This window comes from Saimiri boliviensis, chromosome 1 (assembly GCF_048565385.1).
Source record: "Saimiri boliviensis isolate mSaiBol1 chromosome 1, mSaiBol1.pri, whole genome shotgun sequence".
Lineage (NCBI taxonomy): Eukaryota > Metazoa > Chordata > Mammalia > Primates > Cebidae > Saimiri > Saimiri boliviensis.
The window spans coordinates 126,576,987-126,601,747 of NC_133449.1; the positions used below are offsets into that span (position 1 = coordinate 126,576,987).

Below are 24,761 nucleotides of genomic sequence, written 5' to 3' on the forward strand. Positions count from 1 at the left end.
AAGAGCGAAACTCCATCTCAAAAAAAAAAAAAAAGTCAGAGAAAAGCTATCACTTTCCTTAAATAGTAAGGAAATAGACATCTGAGGGACTGACAGTAACAAAGGGCTTCCATGACTTTTATTTGGTTTCTGGAAGATGTTTTCTGCTGGTTATTTTGAACAAGTGTCTCCACTTCTCTCCACTATTCCAAACAGCACAAAATCTTAGACTCTATTCTACCTAGTGCATTAGGGGCAGAAGGCCGCGTTTCTAGTCTCAGGTTTTATCCATCCATAAATCCCCTCCCCTTGCCACATTACTGGCCTTTCCTGGCAGTTCAGTGAGTGTTTGATCTGGAGTAGACCTGACTGCTGCGGATAGCTGTGAGATGTGGGGCAATGTTATCACCTTTTGTGGTCTTGGTTCTCTCATCCATAAAATGAAGGGTCAGGACCAGGTGATAATAGCAATATCTGATATTTACTGAGTTCCTTATTATTTGTGCAAGATGCGATGTCGGGTGCCTTATGTGTGTTATTTCACATAATTCACATAATATCTAAAATTAGTTATTTTATCCTTATAGCAACCCTATAATTAGGTCTTGTTATGAGGTTCAAGAGAGTTTAACTAATGGTTGTCACCCAGCACCTTTGACCAGTCCTGGCCACACATAGTGAGCTTTGGATGGCAGGCTCAAGTCCACACCGCTTGAGAATCTCAATGGGTACAGGGAGCCAGATATCTCATCACCATCCCCAGGTGATTGTGTTCTACGCCCAGGGTTGAAAACAACCGTATTCTACTGAAAGGTCTTCTGGGGCCTCTGGCTGAAGGTGAGGTGGGGCAGTGCTGAGTGATAAATACGTGTCGTGTAGATGCCTCATGTTATTGATCCCTGCATGGCAGCACATTGACAGCTGCACAGCCTAAGAAGTGGAGCTCTTTGTGCACATGCATTGGTAAGGACTGTCTGCAAAAGTGCTTGACGTCTAACAGTGAGCTCCCTCTCTTTGTGCAGCAGGTAGCAGCAGCAGTCCAAGAACACTTGGAGCCAAGTGTTCTCTGTATTCTCTGACCAACCCTTCTGTAGTACCAGTGTGCTTTATACTGCAGTCATTGTGGTTAAAGCCCTAATCAGGGTATAGGGCCCGGAGCATAGCTTACTCCACGCACGCGAGAATGAAACATTTGACTGCATGCTGCCTGATGTGCCAGGCCAGCTGGGAGGAGACCTTATCTTGCCAGTGTTAGGACACTAAATTGAACCATAGCTAAATTGAAGGAGGCACCATAATATTGTGATATTATGGGGAGGGGATAGAAGAAATAAAGAATTTCCCTGGAGGAACTGGAGATGTTTGAAGTGGGCCGCCTTGAAAAGTGGTTAGGCTGTTTTGGACTATAAGTGGATTTATTTAATTGTTGAGTGGTGAAATTGGGACTGGTAGGAGGCCTGTATTGAATTACTACAGTTCAAAAAGCCTGTAGTGCTTCTGTCCCCCTCCATCCCCAGAATCAGGTGTGGGAGCCATTCTTTCTAATAGAAGAATATCCATCAGAATGGAGTGGGAATGCTATTGAAACTGTCTTCCTTCTCCCTCTAGAGTTTACAGTGCACTGCATTTATTACTTAATAACAGGCTACTAGGCATCAGATTCTGTTATAGCATTAGGTGTTACAAACTAGAAATGTGACTTTTTATAGCACATTTTAATTTTTTAAATTAGGTTTTAATTACACAATAACTATACAAATATAATCTGTTTTTGTTTTTTAAAATTCTGTATATAAAGACAAAATCCCCTTTTAAAAGCCTTTTTAGCTTATTCCATATGGCTGATATAAACAGGAATTACATATGTGCTCAATACAAATACAAAGCCAGTCTGTCTGAAACTTCTTTGTTACCTTACCTTCAGAGGGCAGTGCAGGAGCACCAGCATGCTTTCTGACTTGTCCGAGCCCTTTAGGAGAAAGCTCGTATCTTGTAGAAAGAGTGAAAAAATGGCTAGGCATGGTGTAATCCTGACACACCTGTAATCCTACACTTTGGGAGGCTGAGGCAGAAGGATTGCTTCAGGCTAGGAGTTCAAGATCATCCTGACCAACATAGTGAGACCCATCTCTATTTTTTTAAAAAGTAGAGAGTGAAAACCCAAACCGAAACTGCCATGCTGGACTGACTGCTTAGACATGTCACACACGGCAAATAATAAAGCTGGATGACCTATAAGGGGGCTCCCAAAGCATTAGAGGGACAAAATAATTAGATGAACATTTTTTTCACTTTTAGTAGGAACTATAGTGGTATCTTTCGGAGCCCTCATTTACGGAAGCATGGTGAAGAAAGAATGTCATCTTGTGTGGCAAGAAGCCTGTGTGTGGAAAGGCCCTGAGGCTGGGATTAAGGGAATTGTGTCTAACTCCCAGCTCTGGCATTTTACTATCTGTGGAGTCTTATACAAAAATTGAATCTTTGTACTTTTGTCATCTTGTCTCTCAAATTAGGTAGACTAGCATTTTATGATGCACTTTGAAATGTCCAGAGTACTTGTATAGATATAATTATATTGTTATTAAGGGAAGCAAAAGTACTTGAGAAGTAAAAGGGATTATTAATAATGAAGTATTTGTATTGGACTCAGAAATGCAGCTCATTTGTGGACATATGCTGCTTCATATGTAAAGGCAGCATTGTAATATATGTATTGTACATATACAAATATGATTTCATGTGTGTTACAGAGAAGAAATTATTTCCCTTGGGGATGGAGACATCAGGACCATGTGCCCCCTTCTGTCTATGAAACCTGGAGAATATTCTTATTTCAGTCCTCGGACCATGTCAATGTGGGCTGGCCCGGATCACTGGCGCTTTAGGCCTCGACGCAAACGTATGTAATTCTAGGTGGAACTTTAAGAAAAGAAATAGTGTAGATGACTGCCAGTTATCAGTTAGCCAAGGAAGGAAATGCCAGTCACAGCCCTGTTGTGTCTCTTAATAAGCTGAGGAAGCATACATATGAGCCAGCCTGCTGGTTGTTCAGTTTGCCTGGCCTGGGGTGAAGGGACAGTAAAAATGGAAGCCTCTAAGTGAGAAGAGTAAATACTGGAGTTAGGAGAACTGGGCTCCTAGCTCACACTGCTCCCTAGTATCCATATGACTTCACTTAGTGGCTATGGGTAGGCATGACCACTGGGCTCTAGAGCGCACACAGGAGCTACTGCACACACCGGCATTTTGTAGAACTCCAAAGGGCTGTACCGACCTCGTGTTTTGCATTGTCTCTTTGAAAGAAAAGGATAAACATCTGTTGTTTTATATTTTGTTTTTCTTTAGACAGGGTCTCACACTGTCACCCAGGCTGAAGTGTAGTGGCGAATCATGGCTCTCTGCAGCCTGGGCTTAAGCATCCTCCCACCTCAGTCTTCTGAATAGCTGGGACTACAGGGTCACGCCAGCATACTCAGTTAATTTTTAAATTTTCTGTAGTGATGGGATCCCGCTTTGTTGCCTGGGCTAGTTTCGACTCCTGGACTCAAGGAGTCCTCCTGCCTTGGCCTCCCAAAGTGTTAGGATTACAGGCATGAGCCACTGCACCCAGCCAAGCATATGTTTCTGATGTGTTTTCTTAGCCAAAACACAAATTATACGTTTAGGATGAAAAGAGGGTGTGTGATTGAGTATTCCTACTGTTGTGATGCTCAGACACAATGCTGCCTTTTGGTTTTGAACCTTGATAAGGCTGTCAGCAGATCTTGTGAAATGAATAAATAGTTTAGGCCACAGAAGTGAAGTGTTGACATCTGTGTTCACTCTACAGAAGATGCTCCCTCCCAATCAGAAAACAAAAAGAAGAGTACAAAGAAAGATTTTGAAATTGACTTTGAAGATGATATTGACTTTGATGTATATTTTAGAAAAACAAAGGTTTGTATTGGATTTATTAGGATTATCCTTTCTTAAATTACTCTTCACACTCCTTTTTCCCTTTCAGATGTGACTTTTTAAAAATTCCATATAAATTTAACTCTTAGAGCAAACAGATGGTTTTATTTTTCCTTATTCCCTAGAAGCACTATTGAGAAATAGTCCTAAACTCAGTGGCAGAAAGAATCAAATTTAGAATAAAAAGAATAATGCTAGCAAAATAACTTTTTTTACATAAAACTGCGAGACTGATGGTAGACTCATGCTGCCCAAACTCTTCCCAAGTTGCTTTAAAAAAATTACATGTTTTGACCATTGTTAATATGCCTAAAACACTTTTTTAAAAAAACATTGATAGGCTGCTACTATTCTGACCAAGTCCACTTTGGAGAACCAGAATTGGAGAACCACCACCCTTCCTACAGATTTCAACTACGATGTCGACACTCTGGTCCAGCTTCACCTCAAACCAGGCACCAGGGTAAGCCTATTCCTTGGTTCCCTTAAGCATACAAGTTATCAAGTGGCTGATAGTGTGATGGTTAGGCAGTGCCTTTGAGGAAAGGGGAGAGTGAGAGGAGGGGTATATATTAGCCAGGGGGTGTTACCAGGAAATCAAATAGATAAGGTAAAGAAAGCTAAAAGGAAAAGCTTATAGGATGGATGCACGGTAAAGACTCAGAGATACTTTGCCTGGCTAGAATACTGGACACTGAAGCCTCCACGCTGAAATTAAGTGGGGCAGTGAGTGTTGTCTTTTGGTGAAGTTTCAAAAAAGTTTAGTTATTTCTTGATTCCTTCGCTTTCTCTCTTTTTTTCTTTTTCTTTTTTATTTTTTGAGATGGGGTTTTGCTCTTGTTGCCCCAGGCTGGAGTGCAACAGCGTGATCTCGGCTCACTGCAACCTCTCCCTCCTGGGTTCAAGCAGTTCTCCTGCCTCAGCCTCCCAAGTAGCTGGGATTACAGGTGCCCACCACCAGGCCTGGCTAATTTTTTGTATTTTTAGTAGAGATGGGATTTCACCATGTTGGTCAGGCTGGTCTCGAACTCCTGACCTCAGGTGATCCACCTGCCTCCCCCTCCCAAAGTGTTGGGATTACAGGTGTGAGCCACCATCCCTGGCCAATTCCTTCACTTTCTCATTGAAGTTGTGGATTCACTTACCCAGTGCTTTTTACAGTAAGGTTGCCTTACTCAGAATCCAAGTCAAAGCAAGCCCAGGGTGACATATGGGCTCACATCCTCAGGAAGTCTCCTAGGGCTGAACAGGCTGCCGGAGCTCCTTCTAAGACTCACATGGAGTCTTCTGGATTACCTGGTGTTGCACCCTGATTACTGCCTCCTTCATTTGCCTGGGGCTCTCCTCGCATGTCCCTGCTGATGGGGTAAGCAGTGGTTGGTGTAAACTCCATGCCATTCACCTCCTCTGCTTGCTTACATTACTGGTTGTCCTACTGTCACGGAGGGTATCAACACTTTATAGGTTCCTCTTTATTTTGCCTGTTTTCCCACAAGATTTTAAATATGTATATATATATATTTTCTTTTTTCCTGAATTGATTGATACTGCACATTCTATTTAATTTTTTTTGTATTTATTTAATTTCTTTAGAGACAAGGTCTTGCTCTGTTGCCCAGACTGCAGTCCAGTGGTACAATTAGAGCTCTTTGTAACTTTGAACTCCTGGATTCAACTAGTCCTTCTGCCTCAGCCTCCCAAAGTGCAGGGATTACAGACGTGAGCTGCTACACCTGGCCTCACATTCTGTTTTTATAAACTAAGATATGTTTTTTTAAAATCAATATTATTTAGTTAATAGAAATACTCTCATAAACACAGAAAGAGATGCAAAGTCGCAACAGTAGTGGAAACTATGGCTATGGTCAATATTGGTTAGATTCCAGTAGTGGCTTGCTCTAGTGAAGTACAGATAGGGCCCTGAGGCAGAATACAAAGGAAGGCTGAGTGAAGGTAGGTGGTAGAACACTGCCACCACACCTTGCCCAGCCTCAGAAGGAAGCTGCTTCATAGAGAACTTGTACAAGAACTGTTATCTGTGGCCACAGCCACCCTTCCCTCCCTCCAACCCTTAGGAACCTTTGAGTAATGTGGCCTAGGTGGTAATTTGCATTTTTAGATATGAAGGTGGTAGAAGAGTCATGAGATCATCGCACTCTGGGGCCTAGTTTTTTTCCCTCATACTTGTTTCTTTTCTTTCTTTCTTTCTTTTTTTTTTTTTTTTTTGAGACGGAGTTTTGCTCTTGTTGCCGAGGCTGGAGTGCAATGGCGCAATCTTGGCTCACTGCAACCTCCGCCTCCTGGGTTCAAGCGATTCTCCTGCCTCACCTTCCTGAGTAGCTGGGATTACAGGCATGTGCCACTAGGCCCGGTAATTTTGGAAATTTATATATCATGTAGAAATCACTGGTCTAAGGAAGGACCTGCAACTATTTGAAAGGCTGTGGCCAGTAGGCACTTCTAAAGGAGGAGGCAAAGTTCCATGAGGCTCTGGAAAACAGAATGAGGATGATGGATGTAATTAGAGGGAAGAGCTGGATGTCTCTCCCTTTTGTTATATAGGGAACAGTGGTTGTCATCCAGAAATGAGACGGGCTGTTAATTAAGGTAATGGGTTTTCTTTTTTTTCTTTTTTCGTTGTTGTCATCTTTTTTTTTTTTTTTTTAAAGGACAGGGTCTCAGGCTGGAGTGCAGTGGTATGAGCATGGCTCAATGCAGCCTCAACCCCTGGGCTCAAGCAATCCTCCTGCCTCAGCCTCTTGGGTAGCTGAGGCCACAGTCTTAGAGCACCACACCTCACTAACTTTTTAATTTTTGGTAGTGATAGGGTCTCACTGTTGCGCAACACTGGTCTCAGACTTCCTAGGCTCAAGCAGTCTTCACACCTCAGCCTCTCAAAGTGCTGGGATTACAGGTGGGAGTCACCATTGCCTGACTGGTGATGGGTTTTCTATCAGAATTGTTTAAGTGCAACACGTTGACTTTCAGAAAGCTGGCGGCTGGATTTTCCAACTTTTGTTTTTAGTGAAGGAACCCTTTTTCAAGTAAAATTGTGCAGAAGGCCTAATTGCCACTCAGACAGAAATAGAGCTGCTCTGGTTTATGTGGGATTGGTGGAGGCATTGAGCCCTGTTACTACTCCAGGTTTGCACTGTGCAGTGGAAAAGTCTGTTAGACTTAGATGACCTGTGAGGGCCTTTCTAACTCTAAAATCGTATAATTCTAGGAGGAGATTGGGCACAGGAATTAAGATTTACCTCCGTAACCTAGTTCAGTTTTTAAAAAACTGCTTTCTGCATTTATTATTTCCTTTAGTTACTCAAGATGGCCCAGGGCCATAGGGTAGAGACTGAGCATTATGAAGAAATTGAAGACTATGATTACAACAACCCTAACGACACCTCCAACTTTTGCCCTGGATTACAGGTAAAGCAGGGAAAGGGGCTCTCGAGTGAATGTGTCAACATGTGGATAGGTGTTTAACCTCTGCTACAAAATACTAATTTTGGCTGTTGTGGGATTACAAAGGAATATAAACAATTCATCATCTTAGGAGCTAATATTTTGGCCAGGTAGACAAAACACATAGACATGTGAAGGTGGTATGATGTAGTGTGGCAAAAAATAAGTCTTTATGTGTATCTCAGATAAGCAGGTTTCTAGCTCTGAATGTAGTTCTCATATTGCAAGCTTGTTGTGAACTTGTAGAAGCCACTCTTTATCTTTAGATCATGGTTTAGACTAAATAATTTCCATATCCCTTCTCTGAGTCTACTGATGGGGTGGCTAATACAGGAAACAGAAATTGGAAAAATAGGCTTCCTCTGTGTCCTTGCATGTGGAGAGGGGGAAAAGAACTGGAAACAAAAATTGTATTCACCTTATTTTCTTACTTGGAAGAGAGTTAGGCTGTTATATTTTAGTGAAAATCCAGACTGACCTCTTGTCCAGTGCTTCTCAAACTTTAACTTATATACAAATCACTCAGGGAGCCTAGTAAAAGACTGATTCCTGATCTGTATCCTCCCATCCCACCCCCTGCCCCAAAATCCTGATACATTAACTCTGGATGTGATCCCAAAAATGACTTCCTCACCTGCTTCTGGGTGGTACACCTGCTACTGACCAGATGGCCCCAGGAATCCCCTTTGCTTTCATTGGGTGATATGTGCAGGTCCTATCTGGTATTTGAGGAATGCTTTCTGTAAAGTGGAATCCTAAATTAGGTAGAAGCTGAAGGGGAGACATAGTGGCAATTATGATTATTGAATTCCTTTTAACTCCTGTTCAAAGGGTCTTAGGTTGATAACAGATACCACTCTAATAGGGTTTTTGTGAAACAAGATGATAAATAGAGGCACCTAGAAGTTCATCCTAGTATGACTCAGTGAACTATCAAATGGTCTCTTGCTTTGTAAACATGAAGTCTGTTTCAAGGATGTTTCTAAGCTCCTCTGACAGCTTCCACCAAACTTGAAGAGCTGTTTCTTGCCCAGGCTGCTGACAGTGATGATGAAGAGTCAGATGACTTATTTGTGGGAGCAGTTGGGAACTCTGGCCTCTCACCTTATCCTTGCCATTCACCTAAGACAGCACAACAGAATGGTGACACTCCTGAAACCCAAGGATTAGACATCACAACATATGGGGAGTCAAACCTGATAGCTGAGCCTCAGAAGGTATGGATGAAACAACTGAGAATTACATTGTTTGCCTGAAATCTATTTGATTGCTTCTTAAATGAGAGTCATCTCAGTCTGAGCTCGAGTTTTTTCTTCTCAATTTTAACCTGTTGCTCTCCAAGTTTTAAATATGGTTGTGGGAGTGAGCTGATGCTAATTAGGTTTGTGTGGAACTGACCATCTCTCCAAAGACCTTGATAAGACATATAGCTAGGGAGGAATTGGTCACCCAAGTAAGGTATATGAATGAAGGCTGCAGTCAGAGAATATAAATTTATATGCTAATTCAGTGAGGCTAGCTAGCTGTGTGGCTCTGAAAAATCTTGGCCAAATTCAGTTTGTATTATCATGCATTGAACATTTATTCCGTACCAGGTGGCAGACTTTATGCTTTCCTTAATATTTGATTCACTTCTCTCTTTTACACTGCTAGCCTTAATGTAGATTGCACTTGATCAAAAAGAAATTAGATTTGATATGCGTAACTCTATTTTAGTGTCCAAAGAGAGCTCTGGGGAGGTGTTGTGGCTCATACCTGTAATCCCAGCACTTTGGGAGGCCAAGGCGGGTGGATCACCTGAGGTCAAGAGTTTGAGACCAGTGTGGCCAACATGGTGAAACACCCATTTCTACTAAAAATACAAAAATTAGCTAGGTGCCTGGTAATCCCAGCTACTTGGGAGGCTGAGGCTGGAGAATCACTTGAACTTGGGAGGTGGCAGTTGTATTAAGTGGAGATTGCACCATTGCAATCCAGCCTGGGTGACAGAGCAAAACTCCATCTCAAAAAAAAACAACAACAGAGATCTATTAGCTCCTTGGTTGAAACTGGATTCCTTCTTTAGTTAAACTTCAGACCTTTGTTTTTACAGTGAATTAATGGTAAAAGTTTCTTTATTCTGCTTAGATTTACTTTGTCATATACTTATTTCAGGTAAATAAAATTGAAATTCACTATGCCAAGACTGCCAAAAAGATGGACATGAAGAAGTTGAAGCAGAGCATGTGGAGCCTGCTGACAGCGCTCTCTGGAAAGGAGGCAGACATAGAGGTCAGATGCTCTGCCTGTTCTCTAGGTGCCCAGTATGTGGGGGAGGAGTGGCTCATGTCTACAGCTGAAGATGCCTTGATTTGGGCAATGCCTCGAATACAGAAATGTTCATTCAAAAATAAGAGGAGCTGGGCATGGTGGCTCATATGTGTAATTCCAGCACTTTGGGAGGCTGAAGTGGGAAGGATCACTTGAGCCCAGGAGTTTGAGGTTACAATGAACTATGATGTGATTGTGCCACTGCGTTCCAGTCTGAGCAAGAGTGAGATTCTGTATGTTTAAAAACAAAACAAATTACAACGAAGATGTCATGCCTCTAAGAGAGAAATGAACCAAGTATACAAGCAAGCAGGTCACACAAACTGTGATACAAATAGCAAACTAGCATGTAAGGTGTGATTCAGCCTTGTTTGGTAATCAAAAAAATACAAATGAAAGAATCTTTATGCTACTTCAAAAGAGCAGCAGCAGTTTTACTAATTAAACTGTTTTCTATTACTGAGGAGGAAAATTCGGAGTACTTATTCACTGCTGGTAGCAATTAAGTTGATATATGCTATGACATTTTTAAACTCTTTGATCTAATAATTCTGATTTCTGGAATGTATTCTCAGTAGGAAGATAATAGAAAAGTAATTATTATGCTGTCAGGTTCTACTTCTTCAGAACACGCTGAAACCTTGATTGACTTGGTCCACCTCAACGAAAGGAAGTCTCAGTTAATTAGATTCCTTCTCTCTTTCTGACCCCTTCTGCTCAGAGAATATTCTAAGTTTAGACCTATAGCTGAGAAGTGAAAACTTTTAAGCTGATTGAGGCCCTTAAGCTGTATAGTCTTGGATATCAGAGAAACCTTCAGTCATATTCATAAAATTTTAACTAAAATAGAATGGGATGCAAGTGTGTGTGTTTGGGGTTTTTTTTGTTTGTTTGTTTGTTTTCTTTTTTTTTCCCCCCTACATTTTTGGGTATCTTTTCAGGGTGTTTGTTTTAAGTGGAAACTTTGAGTTTACTTTTAAATATTTATTTTGTGTTGCCCTTAGCAGTGTAATCCAGTTGAAGCTATAAATAGTCATGGCTTTTTGCTACTGCTTTTTTTTTTCTTGTTTGTTTTTGGGGCACCCTAGGACACTCTTTGCAGTGTTTTCTTTACCAGGGTGATGCTGGCCATGACATCCATGTTTACCACAATGTTGTAGAGTAGGGCTGAGGCACTGGTTCCCTTTGTAGATCCTTTTTCTTCAAAATAACTAAGAAATTTGTTTTCATTTCATTTAGGTATAGACTTTTTGGTGATACAACTTTATTTTTGTTGCTCTTTCAAAAGTGCACTAGCCCTAACTGTCTGATATATAAATGTGTTTCTGTTAGGCAAACCACAGGGAAGCTGGAAAAGAAGGGGTCCCAGCAGAAGTGGCTGATGAGAAGATGCTCAGCAGGCTCACGAAGGACCTGCAGAGGAGGTGCAGGCCGGCAGGCATGGGGGCTTTCTGGGGGCTCACCCTCTTTCTGAGCTATCCTTGTGGCGGGCCCTCCACACACAGCCTGTTTTCTATGACACTTGTAGTGGCCGTTCTGTTTTCTTTCTGTGTTGATAGTTAAATACAGACCAACTTTAAAAAGGCGTTTTTCTGTGCGACTGGTCAGAGTGTAACAGCAGATATTTTATCTTCAAATAAGAAACTGGAAAAATCTACTTATAAAATGCATCGGGAAGATTTGTTTCTCATTAGTTTAGTCATTGCATATGTGTATTATTCATATTTGATGAATGAACCTTTGTTTTAACAGTTGCAGTGACCTAAATACTTGCCCCTTTCTTTCCAGCCTGCCCCCTGTCATGGCTCAGAACCTCTCCATTCCTCTGGCTTTTGCCTGTCTCCTGCATTTAGCCAATGAAAAGGTAGGTAATTAAGGTAAGCATGGGAGTGTTAGAATATTCCCTGTTTATGTCAACTCATTTGAGCTTTTTGTTTTATCTTTCATGGGCTACCATAGGATTTCTTAAATCCAGTGACTTAAGCAGTACCTTCAACCCAAATGATTAGCCAGGCACCTAGAAGTAACTTAGAAAAAAGTCATCAGGTTTGATTAGCAGTGAAAATAGTGAAGAGGACCCAAATAGTAAGATTTTAGATGATGGAATGTCATTGGCAAGTTCCCCAACCTAAGAACACAACGTGCTTTTACTTCACTGACTGTCAAAGACTTTAAAGGCCAAAGCCGGCCGAGCGCTCACGCCTGTAATCCCAGCACTTTGGGAAGCTGAGGCAGGCAGATTATGAGGTCAGGAGTTTGAGACCATCCTGACCAACATGGTAAGACACCCGTCTCTACTAAAAATACAAAAAATTAGCTGGGTGTAGTGGTGCGCACTTGTAATCCTAGCTACTTGGGCGGCTGAGGCAGGAGAATTGCTTGAACTCAGGAGGCAGAGGTTGCAGTAAGTCAAGATCATGCCACTGCATGCCAGCCTGGCAACAGAGCCAGACTCCATCTTTAAAAAAAAAAAAAAGACCAAAGCCTGGTAGTACCAAAGTCAAGACATATGGGAGATATGGCAGAGAAAAGAAGAGGGAGATGAGGATGAAAAGAAAACAGTTGCAGGAAGAGAAGAGTACTGATATATGGAGGCAACAGCCAGAAAAGTAAAGCTGTCTGTCACAAGGAAGGAGAATCCTGAAGTGCCAGCTGGGTCAGCATGGCAGACTCCTGTGCCATGCCAGCCAACAGCTGCACAGCCATGGGACAGCTAAGGAGCTGAGTGGTACTATCCAGGGATACCACTGCTGGGAGAGGGCAGCCAGCAGTAAGCCCACACATTTGAGCATCACTGGACACTTGGTAGGCATTAGGGTCCCCAGCCAGCTGATGGACAGCACAGCCTTTGCCACCTACAGTAGAGGGCTATGTACTGGGCCATGGCATGTGTGGCAAGCATGACCTTGGGGCTGGGGCACTGTGGCCATGGTGTGCACCACCACTGTCAACTCCCCAGGAGGTGAGGGTGGGCACTGGAATGCAGTTACTGTCTGAATGCCAAAATGTGCTTTTAGTGGGTGATTATGGGAATGGAATAGTAGCAAAAGTGGGGTACTGGAAGCATCCAGGATTTCCTATATGCCAACATGTGACCTCTGGCCTCATAATGAAATCAGGAGCAGGGAGGATTGGCTCCATTTTTAGGTCTGACACTGCTTTGGAGAGAGCTTGCCCTGGCCTGTGTGGCACAGCCCCTAGCCAATCCCAGTGACCTACCACTTCTCTTGGCAATACCTTGCTTAGCTCACAACCTCATGAAGAAAAAGAAGAAACTGTCCAGTTAGCAGAAGCTAGTTTTTGGTTCTGGGTGGGGAACAGGTGTAGAAGACCCACTGGGCCAGGACCAAGTTCTGTATGTCTCCAACTACCATGCTGACCATTGGGCTTGTAACCACTAGTCTGGGTATTCAAACCTGAGGCCTAAACAAAAGAGCCCAGTGCCGCTTCCCGAGAAGGAACAATTGTGCATCAGAGCCCTTGGGAATGGTTTTAACCCAGGAATGTTGAACTTGCATGGCTACTGTCGGGGGGGCAGTAAGGCTGCAGAGAGAGGATGTGCCCTATTCACTAGCCTGTGAAGGCAGATGTGCCTGCGGTTATGGGAGATGATAGTTTCTATACCTGACACATCCTGAGGTATCCAATGTCATGTGAAAACGACATCAAGAGAGAATGACGAAGAAAAAATTAAAAAATATATTTTTATCATTGCCCTGACAAGAAATCCACAAGGAGCTCTGCTGAGGATACCCCATCTCAGGTGGCTGGTGTGCAGGCCATCCATTTGTCTGCCTTGAGAAGTGTCAGGGGAGGCCTGGAATCTCATTTGCACACCATCTTGGTGGACATAGTTGCTGGCAACTCTCCCACATGGGTATGGATCTCCTAGGACACCAGGCTCCTAAGCTGGCCTCCAAAGCTCAGAAATCTTCTGAGTCCAATTTAAGAGTGTTACTTCTTTTGCTCATCAGCCCCACCTTAGGGTCAGAGTGCTTCCCTGGTCTGTGCCTCCACAGAAACCTGGAGCGGCTTCATGACCCTCACTTGTTTCTTAAAAAGTCAGGCCAGGCTAACACTGCAAAGAAATACAGGTGATTCTGTGGCTTCACTGAGGTCGTGCTGCTCCGACTCCAGCTCTGCATCCCTGCCCCCAGTGGCAATATGGGCTTGTTCATTTTGCTGGGATCAAGTCTCTTTTTAAGGGTCCCAGAGCTCTTGGTTTTTGAAGAATGGGGGAGGGCTACAGCTCATGACTTGTTGAACTGAGCACTGAGGCCATTACTGGTGCCTGGCTTTGGGTTGAGAAAATTAGGCTTGTAACATTGGCCATAGCAGTTACTGTGATAATCTACAGGATCATGATAACTTGGAGTTTAGAGCCACCACGAGAAATATTCTCAACACTTCACAGAAGAACTTGACCTCCTCTTGGACTTCTTTCTCTCCATGTTTCACACTTGTCTGAAGTCTGTTCCTCCACCAGTCTGATAACAATTTCCCCTCACATAGTTTATACAATAGCCCCCTGTTCCTAGGGATGAGGCAGTGGGGCAGTTGGGGGTGCCTGGAGGAGGCGTGCATGGATGGGGTTAATACAGTAGCCCCCTGTTTTCACAGTTTCACTTTCCATTATTTCAGTTACCCACAGTCACCCATGGTCTGAAAATACTAAGTGGAAATCCAAGAATAAACAGTTTATAAGTTTTAAGTTGCAACTGTTCTGAATAGTGTGATGAAATGTCACAGTGTCCCACTCCATCCTGCCCTGGATGTGAACCGTCCCTGTGTCCAGTCAATCCACACTGCAGGTGCGGCTCTCCCACTATACACTTAGTAGCCATCTTAGCTCCCAGGTTGACTGTTGTAGTACTACAGTGCTGTGTCCCAGTCCCTTTTATTTGACATGATTTTTCTATTTTATTATTATTCTCTTTCTGTGCCTAATATATAATTAAACTTGATCATAAGTATATATGTGTAGAAAAAACATGGTATGTTTGTGTATACATATATATATATATATATATATATATATATATATATATATATATATATAAATGATATGTGTGTATATGATTTGGTACTATCTGTGGCCCCCGGTCGTTCAGGCATCCACCAGGGACCTCAGAACACTCCTCAAGGATAAGGAGGGATGACCGACTATATGTATGTGTTATGGCTCCTGATGACCTCCCATCTGCCTCCATTAGCACCTTCAGGCTAATCCTAATCCTATAACAAGGATTGGGAATCATTTTTATCATGCAAGTTATACTTGCTTTGAAACAGTTTTCTTATAATCATGGGACAAACCTTTATAGTCACTACCTTGTTACTGTGATTAGAATTGATGATTCTTTTATTCTCAGTATACCAAAGTCCATGCATGTTTTGGTCTTCCCTCAGAATCTAAAGCTGGAAGGAACAGAGGACCTTTCTGATGTTCTTGTGAGGCAAGAAGATTGAGTTCCCTGTGGAGAAGTCAGCAGCAGGAGGCCCATCACTTACTCAGTTGCCAGGACATCCCCAGTCTGGGTAGAAGAAGATGCCATGGACTTACAGCCAGGTTGTAGCCAACTACCAGCGTCCCTGTTTATTTGTGCTCTTTCCTTCTCTCCATCGCAATCTGAGTGCCAGCGCCCTGAAGCTCTGTGCTTGACTGATTAAACTTTACTCCCTTATGGTGACCATCTAGGAGAGGAGAGGGCAGAGGGGGTGAGGGTGCTATTCTGGATTGAGAAAATCTATATCCATTCTTTATATCAATGTATAGCTTTAGTCTCCTAAATTGATCTGTTGTTTTCCAAACTTCAGTCTTGTAGAAAATTTTCCAGTAGTCACTTAGTGTTGCCCTTAAAGAACTTCCTAATCCATGTACATAAAATACATCATATGTACACTTAAAAATGTATATAGAATGCTTTAAAATAAAATTCTAAATAATTAACTGGCAAAATATTTGCGTGTCCACTAGATGAATATAGATAGACCTAGTCCTTACCTTTGAGGGGGATGCAGTCCTGGTAGTTATTCTGTATACCCACATGTCAATGGGTATCCAGAAGGGGTATCCATGAGGCAGGGGTATCCAGAAGGGGTATCCATAAGGCAGAAGAGGCCAAGATAGTTTGCCTTGAAGGAGAATGGAAGAGATCACTTGCTGGACAGCTGGACATTCAGATTGCAAGACTGGGTCTTACTGAAATCCCAGGATTCTACTGGAAGGAGCTGGTAGTGATACTTGTCCCTTCTGTACATTGCTTCACGTAGCCTTCTCAGCACCCCTAGGAGGAATTTACTATTGTCACTCCCATGTTGCAGAGGAGGAAACAGACACCCAAGGTAGAATAATTTGCATAAGGGCAGCTGGCTAACTGTCAGGGGTGGCCTGAGCCCAGTAATCTGTCTCCAGAGTTTGCTGTCAGCCATTGTGCTATGTGCTGTCCAGATGGATCATACAGACTTAGCAGTGGGTAGAGAGCAGTACTCAGATTTGTCCATCTCCACAGAATGCACAGCACATATGAATGTACAAGTTCTTCCCCTAATCTCAGAGAAATAGGAAAATTAATTTTTCTTGCAATTTGGAATATTGACTGGCTAAATAGAGATTTTGGATATAGGCCAGAAGCAGTGAAGTATATAATTGGCAATTGCTCCTGATAATAACTTGCTCCTTAGCCAAAAACCACACAAAACAAAAATAATCCCCCACAGTAATATGCTTTCCAAATTGTATCCAAAACATTACCTGCTCTGTTCTATTGAGACGGTTAGAGTCTTAAGAGCATGCTTTAGAAAAAGCAGTGGTGCGCTGGGCGTGGGTGGCCCAGCACTTTGGGAGGCCGAGGTGCGTGGATCACCTGAGGTCAGGAGTTCGAGACTAGCCTGGCCAACATGGAGAAACCCCGTCTCTATTAAAAAAAAGAAAAAAGAAAAAGCAGTGGTGCTGCGGGTGAGAATCCATACTCTGTTTTGCTGGGGCTGAAGCCTCCATCACTTTCCCAAGCCAGGTCACTGCTGGGCTTCTTGCTCTCCTTTTATTCCTGAGAGTAGAACTGGCTAGATCCATTCCTTCCCTCAGTCAGCTCCACTTCTTTATAGTGGGGTCTGGGCGAGTGCTGAATTAGTAGTAAAACTAGAAAGATTGGGGCCAGGTGCCAGTGGCCCACACCTGTGATCCTAGCATTTTGAATGGAAGAGGCAGGAGGATTGCTTGAAGTCAGGAGTTCGAGAGCAGCCTGGGCAAAATAGACCAGCAACTTTTTAAAAATGTTTAAAAATGAGCTGGGCGTGGAGGTATGTGTGACTAATCCCAGCTACTCAGAGGCTGAGGTGGAAGAACCACTAGCCCAGGAGTTTGAGGCTACAGTGAGCTATGATCATGCTGCTGCATTCCAGCCAGGGCAACAGAGTGAGATCCTGTCTCTTCAAAACAAAACTAGTGAGGTTGGTACCAACTTCTTTAATGAAATCCCCTTCCCCTCCACCCTGCTTCTCCTGTTTCCCTCATTATGTGGTTGCTGTGGGGTATGTGTGCTGTGGTGTGAATATTTGTGTCTAAAATTCATATGTTGAAATCCCCTTGATATGTTACGAGGTGAGGCCTTTGGGAGGTGATTAGGTTATGAGGGCAGATTCCTGGTGAATGAAATTAGTGCTTTTATAGAAGAGGCCTGAGGAAGCTTGTTCATTCCTTTTGCCCTTCCGTTGTGTGAGGATCCAATGAGAAGGCACCATCTGTGAGTGACGACTCCCTCACCAGACACCAGATCTGCTGGCAACTTGATCTTGGACTTCTCAGCCTCTAGAACCATGAACAATAAGTCTGTTGCTTATAAATTAAGCAGTCTAAGTCATTTTGTTATAGCAGCCCAAATTGACTAAGACAGTAGGTATACAAGGTAAGTTTATTTCATATAAAATACTTTGGGAAGTAGGTGTTCCAGGACTGGTGTGATAGTTCCATTAAATTATAAGAGACCGGGGATCCTTCCAGCTCATCCTTCTGTTTCAGTGTGGCTGCTGCAATCCAGCCATTCACATCCATATTCTAAGCAGCAGGATGAGGGACTAGGGGAAAAGAGAACTGCTGCTCCCTGTTAAATCAGTTTTCTGGGGATCAGTATGAATATTTGCCACCTCAGGATGCCACAAAGGTGGCAAAAGCCTTCCCACCAGCAAGAAGGCTCCCACCAGATGTGGATTCAACCTGGGACATCTCAGCCTCTATAACTGTAATAAATTCCTTTGTTAATTACCCAGTTTCGGGTATTCTGTTGTAGGTAACAGAAAATAATACAAGTTGTAGTGTGTCCAGCTAAAAATTTGGGTTCTGTTACTGAAGGTTAAAAGAAAATTTGAGGTACCCAGCAGTATCTGCCTCAGATGCTGAGAAGCCTTCTTAGATAAGACTATATACCATGTCCATAACTGAAGTTTTAACATTCTCTACCAAACAGAACCAGAATTGAAGGGCAGGAGAATTTGCAAAATAGAATTTGCAATTTGCAAGAGAGGGGCAATTTGCAAGAGAGAATTGTGGGACCCTGAGAGAGAACACATTCCCCAAAGGAAGAGGGAACCAGATATTACAAACTGAATTGAGCAAGAAGGCCTGATATCTGAAGGGGAATTGTAGTTCCCAGTAAAGTATGCAGCTAAGTGCACTTCCCTGGCCAGACCACCCTATAGTGTATGATCCCCCGGGGGAGCAAGAGGCTGCAGGTAACACTTTGGTGCCCTAGCAATTCTGCTGTGGTACAACTACAGTGGATCACAGGCAATCCTTCTCAGCACTGGATACTGGTCATTTCAACCCCACAAGGATTTGCAGCATCTGTGGCAACCAGTTTGGTGTTCTGGAGCAAGGAAAGGAACCGTTCACGGTGGCTGAAGCCAAGCTGCTCAGCACTGAGGCAGCAAGCCATGATCTAGGTCTGCAATTGGTGCATTTAAAAATGTCTTTTGGGGATAGTGGGAATGGTTCATGGGTACCAAAAAAAAAAAAAAAGAAAAAGTCATGAATAAGACCTACTATTTGATAGCACAATAGGGTGACTATAGTGACTATAGTCAATAGTAGCAATTGTATATTTTAAAGAATATAATTGAAAAGAGTAAATGCTTGAGGGGATGGATACCCCGTTCTCTGTGATGTGTTTATTTCACATTGCATACCTGTATCAGTATCTCATGTACCCCATAAATATATACATCTATTTATCCACAACAATTTTAAGAATAATAAAATTTTAAAAATAAATACCTGTTTTGCCTTTATTTTTGAAGGATAGCTTTACTGGGTGTAGAACACTTGGTTGATAGGTTTTTTTCCTTTGGCATTTGAATGTCTTCCAATGTCTTCTGCTTCCACAGTTTCTCAAGAGAGGTGGCCATATACTCTTAACACTATCCTTTGTATGTAATTGCTATTTTTTTTTCTCAGACAGCTTTCAATATCTTTTTTGTATCTTTGGCTTTCATCAGTTTAACTATCGCTTCTCTAGGAGTAATTCTCTTTGTGTTTCTTTACTTAGGATTCATTGAGCTTCTTAGATCAGAAAATGAATACAGTGCGTTCTTTTGGTAGCCATGTCCTATAAAGTCTCTGCAAGCACAGAATTAGCAAATACTTAGCTGTTGCTCCTCGGTAAGATACAGGGTTAGCTTCCTGTGAGCCTCTGGTCAAAACATTTTCATCAGTTGGTTAATATTTAACCTTGTTTTATGTCTGTTTTTATTTAAAGACATTCAATATATTTTACAAATTATAGGCAGTATTTATTAAAATAAAACACTAGCCAAGAAGAGTTTAACATTTTTCTGACCATGGGTAACAAGACTAAATTTATTTGGCTTCTGTCCTCACAAGAGTACCGCCCACTTAAAAAAGAAAAAAAGTCTTCTAATGAATCCACAAATTTCGCTACTTTTTCATTCCATCCCATAGCTACATCATGCACTGTAGATGTTATAATACTTTAGCATTTTCTAGAATGGTTTCATGTAGTATAGACTGGTGAATTTCCTCCTCCTTTCTCTGTATGTACTGTTGGTTCATTAACGTTGAACTCACAGAACAGCACTGTGACTCATGCCTGAATGAAGCTAATGTAATACACATTTCATCACAGCCTTCTCGCTCTTAGGAACACTGGAGAGCGCTTCAGCAGTACACTTAGGAACCATTTTAAACAGCAAAATCACTGAGAAAAAGCACAAAAATGGCCAGGTGCAGTGGTTCATGCCTGTAATCCCAGCACTTTCAGAGGCTAAGGTTGGCAGATCGCTTGAGTCCAGGAGTTAAAGACCAGCCTAGGCAGCATGCCCAGCCCCAAATCAGTTTTAGAACATGTTTGTCACTCCCAAAAAGAAACTGTATTCCCTGACCCCCTTCTCCTCAAACATAGGCAATCACTAACCTACTTTCTGTCTCCAGAGATGTGCCTCATCTGGAGATATCATTAAATGGAATCATAATACAATATGTGATATTTTGTGGCTGGCTTCTTTCATTTAGCATAATATTTTCAAGATTCATCCATGTTGTAGTGTGTTTTGGTACTTTATTCCTTTTTATGACCAAATAGTATAGCATCATATTGTGCTGTTGTTTGGCCCCACTGTGTCTCGTGTTGAAATTTAATCCCCAGTGTTGGAGGCGGGGCCTAGTAGAAGGTGTTTGGATCATGGGGTTGAATTCTTCATGAATGGCTTGGTGCCATCCTTGCAGTAATGAATGAGTGAGTTCCCATGAGAGCTGGTTGTTAAAAGAGCCTAGCACCTGCCTCCTTTCTTGCTTCTGTGCTCTAGCCATGCGATCTCTGCACAGACCAGCTCCCCTTCACCTTCCGTCATGAGTGGAAGCAGCCTGAGGCCTCACCAGAAGCAGATGCTGGCACCATGCTTCCTGTACAGCCAGCAGAGCTGCGAGCCAAGTAAACCTCTTTCCTTTATAAATGACCAAGCCTCAGATGTTCCTGAGGTGTGGACAGACCACATTTTGTTTATCTGTTCATTAGCTGCTGAACTTCGGAGTTGTTTCTACTTTTTGGCTATTGTGAATAATCTACTATAAAATTCATGCACAAATTATGTGGGGTTTTTTTTCAGTTCTTTTGTATATATACTTAGGAAAGGAATGTTTGGGTCTTCTGGTAACTAAGTTTAATCTTCTGAAGAATTGCTAGGCTGTTTTTGAAAGCAGCTGCCCTATTTTACATTCCTACCAGAAGTTTCCAATTTCTCCACATCCTCACTAATACTTGCTACTGTCCACATTTTTGTTGTTGTTGTTGTTGTTATTATGGCCATCCTAGTAGATGTGAAGTGGCATCTCATTATGATTTGATATTCGTTTCCCTGAAGACTAATATATACTCATTTTTCTTTAATCCTTTTTCTGTTGTTCAGATTAGATAATTTCTGTCAATTTCTCTTTGAGTTCACTGATTCCTTTCTCGGCCATCTTCAATCTACTCTTGAGCTCTGATACTGTTTGAATGTTTGTGTCCCCACCAAAATTCATATGTTCAAACCTAATCCCCAATGCAATACTGTTAAGAGGTGGAGACTTTAGGCAGTAATTCGGTCATAAGGGTGGAGCCCTAATGACTGGATTCAGGGCTCTTGTAAAAGAGGCCTTGGGGGAGCTTGTTTGCCCCTTCCACTATGTAAGGTTGCAGCAAGAAGGAACAATCTATGAAGTAGAGAGTGGACCCTCACCAGACAATATGCTGTGCCTTGCTCTCAGACTTCTCAGCCTCTAGAACTGCAATACATTCTACTGCAATAAATGTCTGTTCTTTAGAAGCTTTCCCAGTCTACAGAATTTTGTTACAGTAACCCAAACGATGTGACAACCCTATATAGCACAATTCTTATTTCAATTAATGTCATTTTCAGCTATAAGATTTCCTTTTTTTTTTTTTTTTTTTTTTAAGGCAGTCTTGCTCTGTCACCCAGGCTGGAGCGCAGTGGTACAATCTTGGCTCATTGCAACCTCCACCTCCCAGGTTCAAGTGATTCTCCTGCTTCAGCCTCCCAGGTAGCTGGGACTACAGGCAGGCACCACCACAGTCGGCTAATTTTTGTATTTTTAGTAGTGATGGGGTTTCGTCATGTTGGCCAGGCTGGTCTCAAACTCCTGACCTCAAGTGATCCACCCACCCCAGCCTTTTTTTTTTTTTTTTTTTTTTAATTTAGAGACAAGGTCTCACTCTGTCAGCCAGGTTGGAGTGCAATGCTGTGACCATAGTTCATCATACTGCTGGGCCCAAGCAATACTCCTACCTCAGTCTCCTTAGGAGCTGCAGGAAGTAGGACTAAAGGTATGTGCCACCACACTGGCTAATTTTTTTTTTTTCTGTAGAAACAGGGTTTCAGTATGTTACCCAGGCTGGTCTCGAATTCCTAGGTTCAAGGATCTTCCTGTCTTGGCCTCCCAAAGCACTGGAATTACAGGCATGAGCCACCATGCCTAGCCTAGGATTTCCATTTTTGTTTTTATTTATTTTTCTGAGACAGGGTCTGGTTCTGTCACCCAGGCCAAAGTGCAGTGGCATGATCTTGACTCACTGCAACCTCTGTCTCCCAGGTTCAAGTGATTCTCCTGCCTCGGCCTCCCAAGTAGCCGGGATTACAGGCGTGCACCACCACACCTGGCTGATTTTTGTATTTTTAGTAGAGATGGGATTTCACCATGTTGGCCAGGCTGGTCTCAAACTCCCAACCTCAGAAGATCTGCTCACTTCAGCCTCCCAAAGTGCTGGGATTACATTTTCATTCTTCTTTGGAGATTCTTAATTTCTTCACTGATTGTATATTTTCCTTCAATTATTTGAGCATATTTATAATAGCTACTCTGAAGTCTTTGCTAAATCCAACATCTGGGCCCATGTGGCATCAATTTCTGTTTGTTTCCCCTTTCCCTGAATATAGATCACATATTCCTGTTTCTTTGCATGTTTGGTGATTTTTGGTTGAACACTGGATATTGTAGATACAATATTATAGTGACTTTGGATTCTGCCACGTTCTTCTGAAGATGCTTGGATTTTTATTCCAGTAAGCAGTTAATTTGCCTAGATTCAAACTGCAAACTTCATATCCCTTACAGTATAGTTATTGATAACTTTTTTTTTTTTTAAAGAGACGTTTCACTGTTGTCCAGGATGGTCTGGATCTCTTGACCTTGTGATCCACCTACCTTGACCTCCCAAAGTGTTGGGATTACAGGCGTGAGCCACCGTGCTCGGATGATATCTGTTCTTGTAGTGACTCACTATTGCTTTAAGCCTGATCCCACAGGTCTTTCCTTTGCCTGCCAAATTTGATGGTTAGCCAAGGATTTGGGCAGAGTAGGGTTCATCATGGCTGTGACTTCCTTGGTTCTAGGGTTTCTCCTAATTTCCAGCTGCTCTGCCTGCTGTGGGATCTGTCCTTAATTTCAGCTTTTTGAAACCCAAGATGCATGTGTTTGGGGCAAGGAGCATCAGACCCACAGCTCTTGTTTTGCATAGTTGTCTTTCAAGAGAAGACTCTTTCACCAGGCCTTGAGGGGTTTACTTCATATACGCACAGTTGAACTGTCAGCGGAGCAAAGCAGCTGAAGCCCAGAACTGTGTCTGTTCCTCCTGAGGACCTCTCACTGCTGGGACTTCCCTTTCTTTTTTTTTTTTTTTTTTTTTTTTTTTTTAATTGCATTTTAGGTTTTGGGGTACATGTGATGAACATGCAAGATTGTTGCATAGGTACACACATGGCAGTGTGCTTTGCTGCCTTCCGTCCCCTCACCTGTATCTGTCATTTCTCCCCATGCTATCTCTTCCCACCTCCCCACCCCCCTGCCCCTCCCCCATTTCCCCCCAACGGACCCCAGTGTGTAGTGCTCCCCTCCCTGTGTCCATGTGTTCTCATTGTTCAACACCCGCCTATGAGCGAGAATATACGGTGTTTGATTTTCTGCTCTTGTGTCAGTTTGCTGAGAATGATGGTTTCCAGGTTCATCCATGTCCCTACAAAGGACATGAACTCATCATTTTTGATGGCTGCATAATATTCCATGGTGTATATGTACCACATTTTCCCTATCCAGTCTATCATCGTTGGGCATTTGGGTTGGTTCCAGGTCTTTGCTATTGTAAACAGTGCTGCAATGAACATTCGTGTGCACGTGTCCTTGTAGTAGAATGATTTATAATCCTTTGGATATATACCCAGTAATGGGATTGCTGGGTCAAATGGGATTTCTATTTTTAGGTCCTTGAGGAATCGCCACACTGTCTTCCACAATGGTTGAATTAATTTACATTCCCACCAACAGTGTAAAAGTGTTCCTATTTCTCCACATCCTCTCCAGCATCTGTTGTTTCCCGATTTTTTAGTGATCGCCATTCTAACTGGTGTGAGATGGTATCTCAATGTGGTTTTGATTTGCATTTCTCTGATGACCAGTGATGATGAGCATTTTTTCATATGTTTGTTGGCCTCCTGTATGTCTTCTTTTGTAAAGTATCTGTCATATCCTTCGCCCATTTTTGAATGGGCTTGTTTGTTTTTTTCTTGTAGATCTGCTTTAGTTCTTTGTAAATTCTGGATATCAGCCCCTTGTCAGATGGGTAGACTGCAAAAATTTTTTCCCATTCTGTTGGTTGCCGATTCACTCTATTGACTGTTTCTTTTGCCGTGCAGAAGCTGTGGAGTTTGATTAGGTCCCATTTGTCTATATTGGCTTTTGTTGCCATTGCTTTTGACGTTTTGGTCATGAAGTCCTTGCCTACACCTATGTCCTGAATGGTTTTCCCTAGATTTTCTTCTAAGGTTTTTATGGTATTAGGTCTGATGTTTAAGTCTTTAATCCATCTGGAGTTAATTTTGGTGTAAGGTGTCAGGAAGGGGTCCCGTTTCTGCTTTCTGCACATGACTAGCCAGTTTTCCCAACACCATTTATTAAACAGGGAGTCCTTTCCCCATTGCTTGTTTTTGTCAGGTTTGTCGAAGATCAGATGGTTGTGGGTATGTTGTATTTCCTGTGAGGCCTCTGTTCTGTT

The 24,761-nt window shown here is 42.5% G+C and overlaps 1 protein-coding gene across 3 annotated transcripts in view; it reads left to right on the forward strand.

The window, feature by feature from the left end:
• Positions 1–15,664, forward strand: part of NCAPH (non-SMC condensin I complex subunit H) — a 37,027-nt gene extending 21,363 nt beyond the window's left edge. The window contains exons 10-18 of one of the 3 annotated variants that reach the window (XM_074403510.1): positions 2,730–2,878; positions 3,809–3,915; positions 4,274–4,396; positions 7,249–7,359; positions 8,430–8,612; positions 9,550–9,666; positions 11,038–11,129; positions 11,494–11,582; positions 15,115–15,664. In XM_074403510.1, the coding sequence (XP_074259611.1) occupies positions 2,730–2,878; positions 3,809–3,915; positions 4,274–4,396; positions 7,249–7,359; positions 8,430–8,612; positions 9,550–9,666; positions 11,038–11,129; positions 11,494–11,581 (970 nt within the window). In that variant the 3' untranslated portion in view covers position 11,582; positions 15,115–15,664. The remainder of the gene's footprint in view (positions 1–2,729; positions 2,879–3,808; positions 3,916–4,273; positions 4,397–7,248; positions 7,360–8,429; positions 8,613–9,549; positions 9,667–11,037; positions 11,130–11,493; positions 11,583–15,114) is intronic. The other 2 variants (XM_010352020.3, XM_074403513.1) reach the window with 2 other exon arrangements.
• Positions 15,665–24,761: the final 9,097 nt, after the last annotated feature.